General features: G+C 38.2%; 1 protein-coding gene across 1 annotated transcript in view; it reads right to left on the bottom strand.

Annotated features, from left to right (window-relative positions):
- Positions 1 to 2,443: 2,443 nt before the first annotated feature.
- The window catches only part of ROBO1 (roundabout guidance receptor 1), a 1,153,604-nt gene continuing 1,138,596 nt past the window's right edge, over positions 2,444 to 17,451 (bottom strand). Inside the window, exons 29-31 of the mRNA XM_050779013.1 lie at positions 12,216 to 12,524; positions 5,386 to 5,582; positions 2,444 to 4,155 (exon numbers count right to left, since the gene is read on the bottom strand). Of these exons, the coding sequence (XP_050634970.1) occupies positions 4,141 to 4,155; positions 5,386 to 5,582; positions 12,216 to 12,524 (521 nt within the window). The 3' untranslated portion in view covers positions 2,444 to 4,140. The remainder of the gene's footprint in view (positions 4,156 to 5,385; positions 5,583 to 12,215; positions 12,525 to 17,451) is intronic.

The raw sequence follows: 17,451 nt of genomic DNA, 5'->3' as shown, positions 1-17,451 counted from the left end.
TGAGGTCAGGAGTTCAAGACCAGCCAGGCCAACATGGTGAAACCCCGCCTCTACTAAAAATACAAAAATTAGCCGGCCGTGGTGGCGGGGCACCTGTAATCCCAGCTGCTCAGAAGCCTGAGGCAGGAGAATGGCGTGAACCCTGGAGGCGGAGGTTGCGGTGAGCCGAGATGGCGCCACTCACTCCAGCCTGGGTGACAGAGCCAGACTCCATCTCAAAAACAAAAAAAGAAAGTTTACTAACTCAGCAATCATACTGAAGTTTCTTTCACAGCTGCCATTTGACTGCTCTTTGTCTTTCTGCTGTTTACCTTATCAATGAGGTAAACAAAAATGTGATGCATGTTCTCTCTTTGAGACGTATGCTTTTTAACAGTGAGCAATGAAAAGGTAAAAGTGATTGTGAGACACTCACGACTATGAGATTCATTTCAGTTCCAGCTGTACTACAGTGAAACTTATCTTTGAGCTGTTAGGGCAGTAGCTACCAAACTATTTTTAACATAAACAGGATTGTCTCCAAAATGCAAATTATTAGGCTCTTTTCTTCAAAAATGCAGAAGTTGCTCTCACGCCCCCTCCCTCAACAGACACACAGTCCAAATGCAGCAAGCAGTTTAGGGGCCACTGTAGTATCTTGTGAGACCCCAAGAAAGTCCCAAGTCCTTAGAGCTCCAGCATGGCACAGAAGAGCATACGAAACTCTCATTCCTTACTCCTTACACCCACCCTACATTGAAGGACTTAGAAGTATCAGGAGAGGATCAATGGATAATAAGAGGCATTAAGGTTGGGAGAAGAGGATACAGAGTAAGGTTCTGACAAATGAAGATCATTTAAGGAAACATGGACAACAGCAATCCCTAAAGCCCCCTGCTTCCTGAGCACCCACACTTTCTCCACGTGGGGACAGCCTCTGAAACTCAGATGTCACCCTGTGCAAAGGGAAAGAAGAAAATCCAGACTACATATGTAATGATCAAAAGAGCCAGGTATGGTCGACTTCACTTGGAATTGAGATTATATTTTCTGCCACTAGGCAGAATAGCAGTCCAACATAAACACCAAGTTTAATTGTTGAAAACTCGAGTAACACGTCTGTACCCACGAATTGTGAAATCCGTGCTGCAAACACCGCATCATCACCCACTGTGTGACCCTTGAATTCAAGAGCAACAAAACGAACAAAAACACCACAAATTTATTCCACAATTAGGAATTTCACAGTGAATTTTACTCACCGGAAAAGAAACCACCCTCATCCTTGTACCACACTTCTTCTTGGACTTTCATGCAAATACTTAGAAACAAACTAGGTATGAAAAGCGGGGATTGCATGTGTCATGAATTTCAGTCCGTAAATATAACAATATCTTGTGTCATTTGTGGAGTTTACAGAGTCCATATCATACACATTAACTCACTGAATCATGACAACAGCTCCATGAGGTAGATATTACTGAATTTACAGGTGAAACACCTGAGACTTAGAGGTTAAGTAACATCTCCAAGGAAACACAGCTGTGACAAAACTGTGACTCAAACCCAGGTCCTCTGATACACATAATCAGTGTGTATTATCACATACTATAAATAAAGAGAGAGACTAACTTATTTATCGTCCACCCACCAAGGGAAAGAGAGAAATTAGGTCATGACACATGTCCCTCTAATATTTCCTTGAAGTAGCTTTTAGAAACTGACTTCTTGACCTGTGGACCTGTGGATCTTTAAGTAGATGCTGGTGATTACTTCATTTTTATAAAATTAAATTTCAAATTACACCCCCTTTGTTCAGTGTTTTCCCTCATATTTTCAAATTCTGATAAACAAAATTTAGGTAGAAGAGCAATATATATGTGAAAGGGAAAAACCTACATCAGATTCTGTGGCTCTTGGAACTTCCAGGACTCGGTGCCCATATTATTCATCTAAAGTTGAATACTTGAATACACTAACTTTAATAATGTGCAACCTAATATATGATAGGTATTGTTAAAACTTTACATGAATTTGTAACAAGAAAGCAGATAATTACTGATAAGCATTTCGGATTTATATAATTTTCTTGCTGACAGAACACAGGTGGCTCAAACTTTACAAATCACATTTATCTAGTTGAATTCCAATTATGTTAGAAATAGATTAACTGAAATTCAGATACACATACATAAACAAAAATAATATACCCTTAATATTAAAGACTTAGTCTCTGATCCGATTATTAACTTCTAGGTCTTGATTGATCTTACATTTTTAATTTCAGGGGAGTTAGGTAAAATTTTAGCTTACAGTAAAGCCTGGTTATTCCTACAACTAATTGAGAATTTTCATTTATCTGATAATACAGGGGTGAAATGTTAAGACAGAATGACTTTGTGATTAAATGGAATAAATTTGATCAGCACACAATGAAAAAAGAAATCAACACAAGAAAGAAAGATGTATTTGAGAACATTTTTAATAAATAATGTGACAAAATTACTTTTCTGATTATTGGATTTTCAGTATGCAAAATTATGGCTAAAAATAAGAGGCTTCTTACATGAACATAATGAAAACATTAATCACATGGATTGTTCCCTTAGTACTGCACGCCCTTTCTATGGAACTTTTTCAAATTATCTAAATGAACATGTTTAGTTTTTGGTGAACACCAGCCGTTTTTTGTGGTTCAGTTTCGTTTGGCTTTGTTTTCCACTGGGGTCAGACCTGATACCTACCTATGAATAAAAGTACATTTTTTTTTCTTCAAATAGCACCAATTATAAAATCAATGATATTCATAAAATGACAAAAAAGGATCATAGAAATCTACTAGTCGGAGGGCATCATTTGGCAATTGAAAGCACGTAATGCCTCTAGATTTGAAGGAAATCTTGTAAGTTTCAATATTGGCCACAACAAACTTAAACCTCTTTTTTTCTTTAAGTCCGGGAAAAGTGAGAACCATTTGGTTCACGGCCCACAATAAAGTATGCACGTGACTTCACCATCTGTCATCATTCAAATATTCCAAATACAAACATAGAGCATTAACAAAACAGGTTAAAAACGCTTCTCAACATTTTTTTTCAATAAGACAAAAAAGGTTAATAGTTACAATGGTTTACAAATAAAGTTTAGTGATTGTGCTTTTAAAACCAAAAAAAAAAAAAAAAAAGAAAAAAGAAAAAAAGAAAGAGAGAGAGAGAGAGAAAGAGATTAAAAACAGTGCATTACAAAAACAAAAAATCAAACTTCCTTAAGTGGCACTTCTGAAAGTTGAACTGACACTACCAGAAGAAATTTAGGCCAGTTAAGACAGGGATGTTCTTACTCAATTGGTCATTAAAAACATCCACTTGTTTGTAATACGTATTTATAATTGCTTTCTGATTGAAAAATAGAACAAGGTTTTGCTAGGTTTACTTATGACAATGACTAGACAACCAGAGATCCAACTGGCTTAGCCCTACTTATCCAAAAGTTCATTTCCAATAAGAATATACTTCAATGATTGGAATGAAGACAAAATAAAATACCACCAGGGTTTGCAAAGAGGATATATTTACAATGTTTCTACCCCATTCAAATTGTTTGTGGTTCTGCATTTGCTATATTTTTAGTTTCTTCCAGCAAAGGGTAGTATGAAAAACTGATTTTCAAATCATGTTAAAATGAAATATGTTTTAATTTGCATTAGCAGTTGGCTATAGAAAGATTATACTTTGAGAGCCCTTGGCATGAGGTTGAATATCAACTTTGTATCTTTGATCAATATCTTGCTATAAATTAGCTTGGCATATAAGCAGTGCAATGCCATATCTCAGGGGCAAAATGCAAAAGAACAGTTTTGTTCCCTCTTGCTGGCTGATGACTGAAGCAAGAAGTCGAAGCACTTTCCCTGCTGGAAGTAAGGTGTAATGGTTTGCTCCAACAGCGAGGGGAAGAGGAAGGCTCTTTGTAGGGTTAGGGATCAAACAACAACAATAAAAACCCAATAAAGTTTTTAAAACGGTACCCCAATAAGAGGAATAAAAACGACAATTTGTACACTCTGATTGCACCGAACATTTGATCTGGCGTCATGTGTCCTCTGACAGGAGGCATCTTGCGTGATGATTTTCACATTAGATCTCATAAGCCTCTTGGTTGTCTTCAGCTTTCAGTTTCCTGTAAGAGATACGTTATTGTCACATTGAAAATAAATCTTAAGAGGACTATCTTATATTTATTTATATGCATTTATTACTATTATAATTTAATGTGTTTTTCCATTTATTCATTGGCCTATGTTGGAAAGTGCTCATGTCAACTAATTCACTCATCAACCTTAGTTCGTCTTCACAGCAAATTCAACAAGTACAAAACTGGGTTCTGCACAGTGCCTCGGTGTTGTGTGGTGGGACACAGGGCTCTGAGAAGAGGGAAGGAATGTGTTGAGTTATCTACTCCCCTCAGCCCCAACTCAACATTACAGCTCTGCTTTTGTTGGTTTTAAATACTGGAGTTAACAGTAATGACATTCTGCTGCCCCAAAAGGCTACTTCGATTTTAAAATAAACTAAAACTTGAAAAAAACTTCTCTAACTGTTTGCAAGACGAAAGTCTTTCTCATTCTAAACCTCAAAATCAAAATACATTGAGATTTATAGAACTTTCAATCAAACATAATGGCTTATACATTTTCAGCTTCTATTATAAAAAGTTATCATTTGACACATATTTATCATCTACTTGAGTTTAAATATATTAATTAAAAAATTGTCCTCAACTTATCTTTTATTAAATTGAGGAAATACAATCTTTGAATGGGTCGGGGGAGAATTTATGATATGGCTTACTGCCAGCTCTATCTTGTATAGCTCTCTCTCAAGCCTAACAAGAGGGTACATCTTTGACTTAAGAAGTTTCCTCCAACTGGGGAGGTCAGTGTCACAAACTAGGCATCCACTTTCAGAAGCGTAAAGGTGAAGGACAGTCAGTCAAACCAGTCACATTACCCTAGTGATGGCTATGGCAACTTCCTCACTCACATCATATAACTCTGTCATCTTACTGGGTTTTTATAAGCCTGCTACAATGCTATAAATTATAATATCTCTAGATCAATAGCTCTTATTTCTTAACAATATGTTTGCCATATGTATTTCTTATCTGAAAATCTGCCAATGAAGATAAACCCTAGATAAACAAATACATTGCAATTAACATTTAAAACTTTGGAACACATTTCAAGAAAATTCTCAAATTCTCAGAACTTCAGTTTCTGCCATCATAGACATTAGAGTACTGAAAAGTTTGTGATAAAACAGTAACATTTCTGTACACTGATGAAGGTTCCTAACTACATAAAACAACTACAGTCTAACATCGGTAAACTTGGGAAAAAATTATAGATACCTCTAATTCTTCATTATTATCTTCTCCTCTTTCATATCCTCCAAGTACCTGCATTTCTGCAATATTTCTTCGACCTACATTTGCTTGTTCTCTTTGTCTGCTTCCTGATCCTCTTGATGACATTGAGCTTGAGGAACTGGGATCTCTGGGATTATTTGATGTTGGAAAAGTAGGTCTACAGTAAGGTAGAATATCCTCTGTGTAATGAAATAGAATAAATGCAGGTGAACACCATCATACACTTTCAGTGTATATTGTATCACTCCTGTCTATCTGTAATTCTGAATGAGGAAGCATCAGTGATTTAAGGTATAAATGAGGATACTCTATACGCATAATGAATAATGCAGCATAGTGTCTCGAAAATGAAAAGTATAAGCCTCGCTGTTTTCCTATTAGTAGTCAGGGATTTGGACTGATTCCACTCATAAGCTCTTGTCTGTCTCAAACTCACTAGAGACCAATATCATCAAAAGAGGTAAACCAAACCTGAAGTCAGACTTGGCTTCCAATTCTGTCATTCACTATATGATCTCAGATTATTTTAGGCTTTAGTTTCTACTTTTCCAAAAAAAGTGATGATAGTATCTATACCTAGAGGGGTTCCTAGTGTTGATATGAAAACAGATGAAATAATAAAATATCTATGTAGCTTATAAAATGTTATAAGGAATCGGTTAAAAATCAAGCCGAGTCTCCTAGAAATACCAAACAGAGGCAAGCCTGGGTTCACTCCACAGACACCAAAATATCAACCTCCATGTCAATGTCCTATTTACACTGTGGAACTCTGAATCTTAGAAGCCTGCTATTGTTACTAACTTCAATAAGCAAGTCACTCCAATTAATTTCTGTCTCCGGAATTTCTACCTCCTTGAAATTTGGTGCTTCTCCTACTGATGCATCCTCCAGCTGCTCACTTCTCTCCAAAGTCTGCCAACTCTGCCTTTTGGACGACAAACGCATAAATACCTAACTCTTTGGCACGCTCTTCCCCACCTCCCGCAAATGCTTCCTCTACTATTCACATTGCCTGAATGAAGCCTGATTTCCCCTGAAGTTTCCCCGGACGTTCTCTGTAGTGGAAGGTAAGGAGGAAGGCTTGCCTCTAGCTCACCATCACCAGTTCCACATCATTGCTCCTCTATCCTTGAACAAAAACATCCCTGCTTCTGAGGCCCAAGCCATCGTTTTTTGAAGCCAGTACAGTCCCCTTTGATAATGTCTTGTTCTTTCCATTCTACTCATCACAACTTTCACTCCTAAACCACAGTTCTGACACACAGGAGTTTCACAGTCCATGAGGATGTGACTGTTTCTGCAGCTTCTCTTCACAGCACTTGATACCGTGTGACCGTCATCCTCTCTCTGTTCATCAACGGCTTTCTCTCTACTGACTTTCGTTTTCTCAAACTACAATATGATAAAATCTCTCTCTTGCTAAAAAGTTTCCCCTTAAGACTCTGCTTTCTATGAAATCAACACCTTCTTTCTTTCCTCACCACTCAGCCAAGCTTCTTGAAAAGCAGTTTGGATTCAATATTGATAGTCACAATTCCCATTCACTCTGCATCCCACTGAAATCCATTTATGCCTACATCACTACTATGAAACTGAGAAAACTGATAACGCCAACCGTGTTTCCAGCCTTGTGTCCCTGGACTCCTTACTGCTCTTAATCAATGCAAATATTATTATTCTCTCAGCTGCTAGTTTTCCTTCCTCCCTGGCCAATCGTCTGTGAGCTCTTTTTATGAAGTGCCACTGATATGTTGATGCTCTACAGGTTTCTACTTTCAGCCTAATGTATATAATTCATATATATGTATGATATATATGAAAGTTCTATTATACATTATACATACACGTATAATTATACATTATACATATATGTATGTAGATCATTCATGTGTGTGTGCATGTGTGTGCATATATATATATGACTGATATAGTTTGGATATTTGTCCCTACCCAAATCTCACGTTGAATTGTAATCCCCAGTGTTGGAGGTGGGGCCAGGTGGGAGATGTAATCCCCAGTGTTGGAGGTGGGGCCAAGTGGGAACTGTAATCCCCAGTGTTAGAGGTGGGGCCAGGTGGGAATTGTAATCCCCAGTGTTGGAGGTGGGGCCAGGTGGGAACTGTAATCCCCAGTGTTGGAGGTGGGGCCAGGTGGGAATTGTAATCCCCAGTGTTAGAGGTGGGGCCAGGTGGGAATTGTAATCCCCAGTGTTAGAGGTGGGACCAGGTGGGAGATGTCTGGCTCATGGAGGCAGATCCCTTATGCATCGCTTGCGCCATCCCCTTGATGATAGGTGAGCTCTCGCTCTGAGTTCACACAAGATCTGGTGGTTTAAAAGTATGTGGCACCTCCATCCCACTCTCTCTTCTCTCTCTGTCTTGCTTTCACCATGTGATGTGCCTACTCCGCCTTCATCTTCCGCCATGATTCTAAGTTTCCTGAGGTCTCCTCAGAAGCCAAGCAGATGTCAACACCATGTTTCCTATACAGACTGCAGAACACTTAGCCAATTAAATCTCTTTCTTTTATAAATTACCCAGTCTCAGGCTTTTCTTTATAGAAATGCAAGAATGGCTTAATACTATATATATAATTTTCTTCTACTGACCCTAGATGATTTTGTCCAGTCTCACAGATTAAAACCCTTTCTAAAATATAACTGTCATAAGGGGAGATATTTTGTCTGCTTTGTGTGCTGATATACTTTCACCTTGACCTATAACAGGTCATTAATAAACTGTTTTCCATTATTTTCATCATGCTGAATCATGATATTTTTAATTCCTAAACTATGCCCCAAACCTTAGGCTCCTACAGGCAACCCAACTGAACCCCTACTCTTGCATGTTACTCAAACTCAACCTGTTGAACACTGGCCTCACAATGCTCACTCCCTTAAATGTCTTCCTTTGCTATATTCTCTAAGACACTGAATGACATCACACTAATCATTAAGATATGCAAGACAGAAAATGAAATTGTTATAGATTCTTCCCTTTCAACAACCTTTCCATACATCTTAAGTGTATCATTTCCACATAGTCCGACATACAACAAGTAAGGTTGATTCTGACTCTAAAAAGTTTCTTGAATTTTCCAAATCACCCATCCTTGCTCCTATAGCATGGTTTATATTTTCTACATTTCTTGTCTGGGGGTTGTACACATCTTCAAACATCCTTGAGCTATTCCTCTCTAAACTGTCTTCGCTCAGCCACTTTCCTCTTATAAAATCTATAGGCTCTTTATGACTTAAGCCTTCATGTACCTCAAGAGCTTCATCTTTGACCACTTTTATTATGTAGCAGTACTGAATTTCTTACAGTTTCCTCAATAGACCTTCAAGCTTTTTATGCACATTATCCACCTAAATAAATCCTCTTTTCTTATGCAAGCTAAATTCCACCCATTCTTAAACACTCAGTTCATATGTCATTTCTGCCAGGAAAGATCAAGAGATCCTTCCTAACAGTCTCTCCCAGTCCTGAGCGAATTCTCTCTCTTCTGGACTCTCAAGTATCATGGCACTATGAAGGTTATACTGAATACAACAATATCTATGAATTTATACATTATCTGTCCCTCTCTCCCTGACTACAAGCCCCTTGAAGTCAAGGTTTATGCTTATACATAAATCTCAGGATTTAGTACAATGCTTAATAACACAGTAGGTGTTTGATATATGTAGAAATAAATTGAACTAATGGAGGCAAATGTCAGCAAAATGATCAGACATTCAAGTCCAAAAGACCACTCTCCTTAATTAAAAATAATCATTCATTATACACATAAATCAGGGTGCCTCTTTCACTATAAACAATGTAAACTGAAATATGAAGGTGAAAATTACAGCAATGCATACAAATGATCATTTAATGGCATATATAGATAGGGTTATGATTCAAATAAAAATTTGGGAAAGCAGAGCATGTTAAATAACTCATCAGTGTACCTCAGGGATTTCCATGATTCCCTGGGTTCCTTGTTTCTAGACTAATGGTCCAGTCTTAGTTCTTTTCTTAGAAATATTTTTATAGCAGAAAGGACAACTTACTACATTTCTGAAGATTGATTTTTAAAAATTTAATCTCTGTTTTCTAGACCTGCATACAAGATATTTCCAGGTTTATAAAATTTCCTTCTGAAGAAGAATCTCACCTACTTTTTAATTGTAAAAAATATTTATTTATTTTCCGAGACAGAGTCTTGCCTGTCACCCAGACCTGGAGTGCAATGGTGCGATCTTGGCTCACTGTAACCTCCTCCTCCCGGGTTCAAGCAATTCTCCTGCCTCAGCCTCCCAAGTAGCTGGGATTACAGGTGCACATGACCACACCCTGCTAATTTTTTTATTTTTAGTAGAGATGGGTTTTCGCCATGTTGGCCAGGCTGGTCTCCAACTCCTGACCTTGTGATCCACCCACCTTGGCCTCCCAAAGTGCTGGGATTTCAGGCGTGAGCCGCTGTGCCCAGCCAAGTTTTAATGAAGACTTCCTACAAGCAGGAATCGCTCCACACTTTCTAGCCAGATATAAATCTCGCAATTTACATCATCACATTCTATTTATGAATCGCTATTTGGAGGCGAGTCACATTGAGTCAAAAGTTCAGAGCCAGATCAACTTTGGATTAACTGAGAAAAATAAGTAAGTTTTTCAAACTTTGGATTGCGGTGATATCATCAAGGACATTGTGGTCACACAATAGAGGCATGAGTCTGAGATGCACAGCTTTATCTATCACCTTGCTTCTGAGTCTATGCCTGGATTAGGAGTTCAGGCTGCAGTCACAGAACAAAGAGAAATTGCCCTCCGTGTTGAAAAGAAGTTAGCTAATGACCAGATGTCCATAATAAATACAACAATACACTGAGGTCAGATCTTACCACAATGTATCTACTAAAATACAGTAGTTAAGGGCCCCTGTAGGTTTTTAAGTTTCATTCCCCTATCACTCTTTGCTGATATCCTCAACTAATAATCTTCCGTTTCTTGGTTTTTTCTCTTTAGTCTATAATAATGTGCAAATGCACTATCCTAAAACATTTCCAGTAATTTGGCCTTTCTGTCAAACCCTATCCCAAGATTTCCTCCTCATCCCAAACTTTCAAAAAGAGCTTACGTGTGCTGATCACCTCCCTTCCAAAATTTCCATTCACTTTCCAACCCCATACAGTGTGGCTTTTATTCTGACCCACAACCAACATATTGCAAGATCCCTTTTACACTCGCTTGGGTTTACATTCAACTTTCACCACTGTGGTATTTTATATACTTTCCTGTCTGAAAATTTCCCACTTCATTCTTTATAGGACACCATTTTCGATAGCTTGGATACCTTGATTATTAAATGTCTGGGTCAGACAATCTGTTTCCTTAATAGGATGTTGATTATCTACCTAGTCTCTAATATGATCATCCTTGTCTAGTGGTGTGTTGGAGCAGGCTCAATATTTCACAATACCGGATTATATTCATCTCTTCCTACCTCCGTATTCAGTGACTTGAAATTGGCAATTCTGAGAGTATTCACACAACAGAAGCAAGCAAATGGCTACAAATCAGGGTCTGCTTTTGTTTTCTCCTGGACAGTTGACTGATAAATAGTTACCGGCATTATCTCTGCTGAAATTCAGACTGTGTTATTCACATAATTATCACCTCTGTGTTGTGGGTTCTAAAATCTACTCTGTCCTCTCAATCTTTCTCCTCATCTTTAAACCTAGTTCTCTAAATTTGTATTGTGATTTTTACTATCTGTGTTCTTGTCAGCATTTTAATCCATTCAAAACTGCAATAATTTTCCCCATGAAATTTCACATTTTCCCTGTTCTTTATTTTATTTTTTTTACATTGGTTAATACGATCGTGTTCCACTGGTCATTCAGGGCCACCTACTCAACCTACGAATACTTCTTTTGTTTACTCTATTATCTCAACTCACCTTTCAACATTCAATTAGCCACCAAGTCCTCCTGGGCCTCTCTCTGAAGTGCCTGTACAGGCTGATCCTTCCTGTTCTTCTGAGCTGTTTTAATTCAGTGCTTTCATATTTTATACTTAAGAGTGTTACTGTAATGTTTCTGACACCCTCATCTACCAGTTTCCAGTCTCTTCCTCCACTACAGAGTTCTGCCAGTTATTTTTCTAAAACACATATCTGATTAGGTCATTTCTCACTCAAATCTCCTTGTTGGCTCACAACTGCCCTTGTCATAAATCTCAACCCCTCAGAATAGTATCCCTGGCCTTTGCAACTGGGCCTAACCACCTTTCTAGTTTTATTTTTCACCCAGGCTACAGAGCAGTTGTGCGATCTCAGCCGACCGCAGTCTTGACCTTCCAGGTGCATCCTCCCACCTCAGCCTCCTGAGTAGCTAGGACTACAGGTAAGTGCCGCCATGTCCAGCTAATTGTTGTATTTTTTTGTAGAGATGGTCTCTGGCCCCAAACATTCAATTCTCCAGCCAAACTGGAAACCATTGTTCACCAAACATTCATTTTCATACATTCATGTTCTTTTCTCCACCTATTTCTTGTCCCCGCTATCCCTTCTCCCTCTTAAACCTGTTGAAATCATGCTTTCCTTTAAAATGTAACTCAGTTGGCTCCTCTCCAGGAAGGCCTTGTATAAAGTCATATACTGGAGTGAACTGTATTAAATTAAAATTATTCGAGTACATGCCTATGTCCTCCATTGGAAAGCAAATTTCTTAGTCTTACACTTTTCATAAGGCCGTATAGAGCCTAACTGTATGTGTTGCAAACACACTCAGTCTACATTTATTTGCTGCTTGACTGGACGAGTACCTTGGACGAGATGAGTCTTTGCTGGCAGAAGGTCGCGTTTTGCTCCCTTGTTTCCACGTCCTTTCCCGTCATTTTGCTGCTCCTGTGCTTCTCTGGGATCACCTGGGTTTGTTCGCACGTCAACAACTGGTCTTCCATCCAATACTTCTCTCCCTTTGTAACTGCTTCCTTTTCTGTCTGATGACCTTTCTGTTCTTGCATCTATAGAAGGGAGTTTAGGCACCACTACAGGTCGTACTTCCAGCTGTGTCTTGGACTGGACAGTCGGTGACTTTATAGCAGGTGGTGGCACAGGTGGCGGTGGAAGATCTAAAAAGAAACATTAAAAATACTGCTGTAAAAGTCTGCTACTTATGAAACCATCACACACTTGGATTATCATTGGAGTCACATTCACCTATGAGATACTATATCTTAAATGAACTAGAATACTTGAAGGTAACCAAGGAAAAAGACCCCAAATTTTATTTTTTATTTATGTTTGTTTATTTATTTATTTATTTAGAGACAGGGTCTTGCTCTGTCATTCAGGCTACAGTGCAGTTGCGCAGTCTCAGCTCACTGCAGCATCGACCTCCTGGGTGCAAGCAGTCCTCCCATCTCAGCCTCCTGAGTAGCTAGGACTCTAGGTATGCACCACACACCTGGCTAATTTTTGTGATTTTTGTAGAGATGGGGTTTTGCCACGTTGCCCAGGCTGGTCTCTCACTCTTGGACTCAAGTGATCTGCCCACCCTGGCTTCCTAAAGCGCTGGAACTACAGGTGCGAGCCACTGCACCTGGCCAAGACCAACAATTTTAATGTACTCTTGTTATCTAGCACAGAACTCCTGAATGACCAAGTTGGGACTCAATGACGTCTGCTCCTGGGAGAGCTAACAGCGGGTATGTGTACTGTAACTTTCTCTCTCCCAAGTGTGGGAGAGCTTCCTAATTGATTTCAGTAGAACACTGCTAGTACCAGGTGCACGCCTTTGCTCCTTCAGGCAATCACTTCAAATTGATTGAGGTTGGTACTTGAGTTGAGATCTATTTGCCATCTCTAATCTAGCCTAAATCTCTTCTCATTTTGTAGAGAAGGAAGCTCAAACTTGTAGACTGTAAGCCACCCTGCAATCTCAAAGCTAGATATAATCGGAACCAGGACTCATCAATGGTTTAGTGTTCTTTATATTACTATATTCAATTGCATGTTTATAGTATACTATTCATTGATGGAATCTCACCATTTTATATATCCAGAGGTTTTAAACCAGATAATCACTGGTATAAATATAGGTTAATTTGATCTACACATACACACACACACACAGTTATTTCTAGTTGTAGTAATACATATTACATATAATGTAACTTATATAATTTAATTTCTTCCTTTTTTTTGAGACAAAGTCTTACTTTGTTGCCTAGGCTGGAGTGCAGTGGTGTGATCTCGGCTCACTGCAGCCTCTGTCTCCCATCAAGTGATCTTCACACCTCAGCCTCCTGGGTAACTGGGACCACAGGCACATGCCACCACAAATGATTAACTTTTGTAGTTTTTGTAGTGACAGGGTTTCACTATGTTGCCCAAGCTGGTCTCCTGTGCTCAAGCCATCCACCCACTTTGATCTCCTAAAGTGCTGGGATTATAGCCACGAGCCACCACACCCAGCCTATGATTCAATTTTGTATATCATAGATATACTTAAGAATGAAAGTAGGCATAAAATTTGATATCTAGAAAGAAAATTTTTAACCAGTGCTATCTTTAAAAATCATTCCTATATACACTCCGGGGAGAAAGGAAATATGTATCCTAATATTATTTGGTAATTTAGTGGAAGAATACGAGTAGATACTAAGTTTTGGTTATTCTGGCTGTAGTATGGGGAATGTATTAACAAGAAAAGCTTCAATTCAGGAGGTCAAGAGATTATTGTTATTATTATTTTATTTTTTATTTTTATTTTTGAGACAGAGTCTTGCTGTGTCGCCCAGGCTGGAGTGCAGTGGTGTGATCTTGACTCATTGCAACCTCTGCCTCCTGGGTTCTAGCAACTCTTGTGTCTCAGCCTCCCGAGTAGCTGGGATTACAGGTACGTGCCATCACACCCAGCTTATTTTTGTATTTTAGTAGAGACAGGGTTTCACCAGGTTCGCCAGGATGGTCTCGAACTCCTGACCTCGTGATCCGCCTGCCTCAGCCTCCCAAAGTGCTGGGATTACAGGACCGAGCCACCGCACCTGGTCAAGAGATTATTATAACTCACGTAATTAATGATAGGTGATAAAATGTTATTGGTGGCTGCTCAGATGGAGAGGAAAAGACGTGTTTGAGATTAAGGGAGAAAAATCAATATTATTTCAGGATCAACGAAATACAGTACAGGGGTGGGGGGAGGAAGAATCTAAGATGACTTTTAGGATTTTTGTCATCGTTGTCTCGGTGAATGAAAAGAACATCACTGAAGGTACAGAATGCAGCAAAAAGGGAGATGTTTGTGAAGGAAGAGTGTAAGTTCAGTTTTAAAAACGTGAATAGGAGGAACTTTTGGAGTATCAACATAGAAAGGTACAACAGGTATTTGTAAATAAAATCTGAATTTCAGGAGAGATCAAAACCAGAAATACAGAGATTTTGGAATTATCAGCATAGCTATGTTTTTAAGTAATGTCTTTAGAAATGGTAACGTTTTCACGTTTGTAGAGTAATGTCTAGAATAAACTAAAACACATTCATAAAACATCTATTACATGCTTAGTGTTATAAAATTACCCTTAAGAGTTGAAATTAAAAAATACAAATTTACATGGTAAAAAATTCAGTAGGAATTTAAAATTGAAAGAACAACCTCCGTACCTCCCCACCTCCACTTCTAATCCCCAGGATTCACTATGCAGAGGTAATGGGTTTGAAAGGTTTTCTATAGATCATTCCTGAAGTTATTTATAAAGCAGGGCTGTCTAGTCTCATAACTGCAGGAAGCACCGTTCACATCAAGGACTATAGAAAATGGCCACACCCGGGATGACACAGAGTACCTGTCTTCCCATTCACATGTGGTGACCAGATAAAAAGGACCACACACACACACAGACAGCCTTCCTTCTTTACCAACATGAATGGATTGCACTTTTTTTGCCTAACCAGGTAGTTATTCAGATTTCCATATGTGTACATAGGGCTTTACTCTTTTTTGGAAAAGTTTGCGTAATGTTATATTCTATTACTACATCATTATTTTTTAGCCAATATTAGAGAAATATTCTGGTTGTTTCCAGATATTTTATTATTATTGACATTGGGCCATTGACTATCCTTTACATGTACCAGCATGAGAAACTGTTAAATATTAAAATTGTGTTTTGAAGATTCTTAGTATAACAGCAAATTAATGGCCCTAAGAAACATCAGTTTTAACCTAGTATTTCTCATAATTACATATTTAAAAAAAGAAACTTTTTTGTTCCATAAATACACATTTTTTGAAACTTATTTTCTTTTGACCTTGCATGCTAAAGCTGAGGTGTTAGAATTCATTGGAGGTGTTTTGAAAACAGAAAGTCTGAGTTGCCATCTGAGTACCTACCAGCCATTTTACTTAGGAATGATTATAAAAAGTGATCGAACTTTTACTTGCATTCCTTTGTTAGTGGCTTTCACGGCTTACCATGTTCGAGTATCATATAAGTAGCCTCAACATTTTAGCCAAAATGGTAGCCAATTATAGCCAACAGCACTAATTTTCCCTCTGAGTCTACAAAATCAAGTTTTTTGTCTTGCAACGTAGATTGACACTGTCACAAGTGTATGTTTCTCCTCCTTTGTCTACTACTTTAACAGATTTTTCAAAAAATAATACATAAAAATCAGTACTATGATGTCCCTTCCCTCGATTCTACTTATTATTAAAGATAACCAAAAAGAGAGAGTTAGAAAACAGGCTGTATCAAGTAGCCTAAAGCCAAGGGACCCAAGGCAGAATGATTTTAAATTCAGACTGAGCCTGGGAGTGGCAATAAGGGGAAAAAGGTCTAATTCAGAACACACCACGAAAAAGAGAGAGTGAGCGACTATTTCTGCACTATCTGCTTGCTATAAACTTAAATTGGATTGCAAACGCAGACTATCAGGAAGCCGATGACTGCCACTTTCATCAAATCATAAAATGTCTGGGCCTTTAAGATATCAAAGCTGATGACTACCACTATCTTAACATCGCACAAAGTCTTGGGAATACATGACTCATGAGACAAAATCTGTCACTAGATGTTCTAGATAGGTGTTATTTATAACACAAGTTAAAAAGAGAAGAGAACCTGATGACAATTTAAAGAATTCTAACTTCCTATATATATTTGTCACTGTATCTAATGGCAATTAGAGAGGGAAATGTTGACAGGTTTGATTTCTTATATAAACAGATTGCCAAATAAATTCTTTCTTAGGTATTATAAAATATCACCAAGCAGGGATATCCCTGCTTACGAGGCCAGGGATTATTATGGTACAAACAATTCTATATTCCACATAGTGATATATAGTGCTTTCACCCAATTTGTACCATGAGTAGTACAAATTGGATTTCACAAATGGGATTGTGGACTTGTTTTGTATGTGTGTGTAGACTTTATGTAATCGTATAAACACTCATTCTTTCTACAAGACTTTCCAAATAACAGTATAATGCATGTAAAGTAACATAGAAGAACATGTGCATTCAGACAAGTCTGCCAACATTAACTTTCTATAGAGATCTAGCACTCTATTTACTTAACTGCTTCAAGTCCTCAGACCTTGTAATTAATGATAAATCAAGTCAAAATAACATTATTCCAAAGAGGGTGGTGAATTTATAATTTATGAAAAGTAGGAATGGGGAAATAATGTAGATTTCATTTTTAAATCAACTATGTAAATGCATTAGAAAGGTTGAAGAGAGGGGGTGGAAAGAATCTATTAGAAGGTCCTAGAAATGCACTTATTCCTGGCTTTTACTTATTAAGACTCTGGCTAATAAATATTCATGTATCCTAATCCTACCCTTTATCTGGGTTAAACTTGTAAGAGGCAAATATGAAATAAATAAATCATTAGATACTGCCTGTCAGCGTGACTGTAGCATGCAATACTCTCCTTTGCACTGAGTTCTCCGAGTGCTTACGAGGCCTTGGGTTTGACCACAGAGCAAGTTTTGGCCACAATGTCAGGTGTTAGGGGCTGGTGCACTGTTATAGGCTGAGTTGTACCCCC

This window comes from Macaca thibetana, chromosome 2, assembly GCF_024542745.1.
Source record: "Macaca thibetana thibetana isolate TM-01 chromosome 2, ASM2454274v1, whole genome shotgun sequence".
Taxonomy (NCBI): Eukaryota; Metazoa; Chordata; class Mammalia; order Primates; family Cercopithecidae; genus Macaca; species Macaca thibetana.
This window is presented reverse-complemented; position numbering and strand designations above follow the sequence as displayed.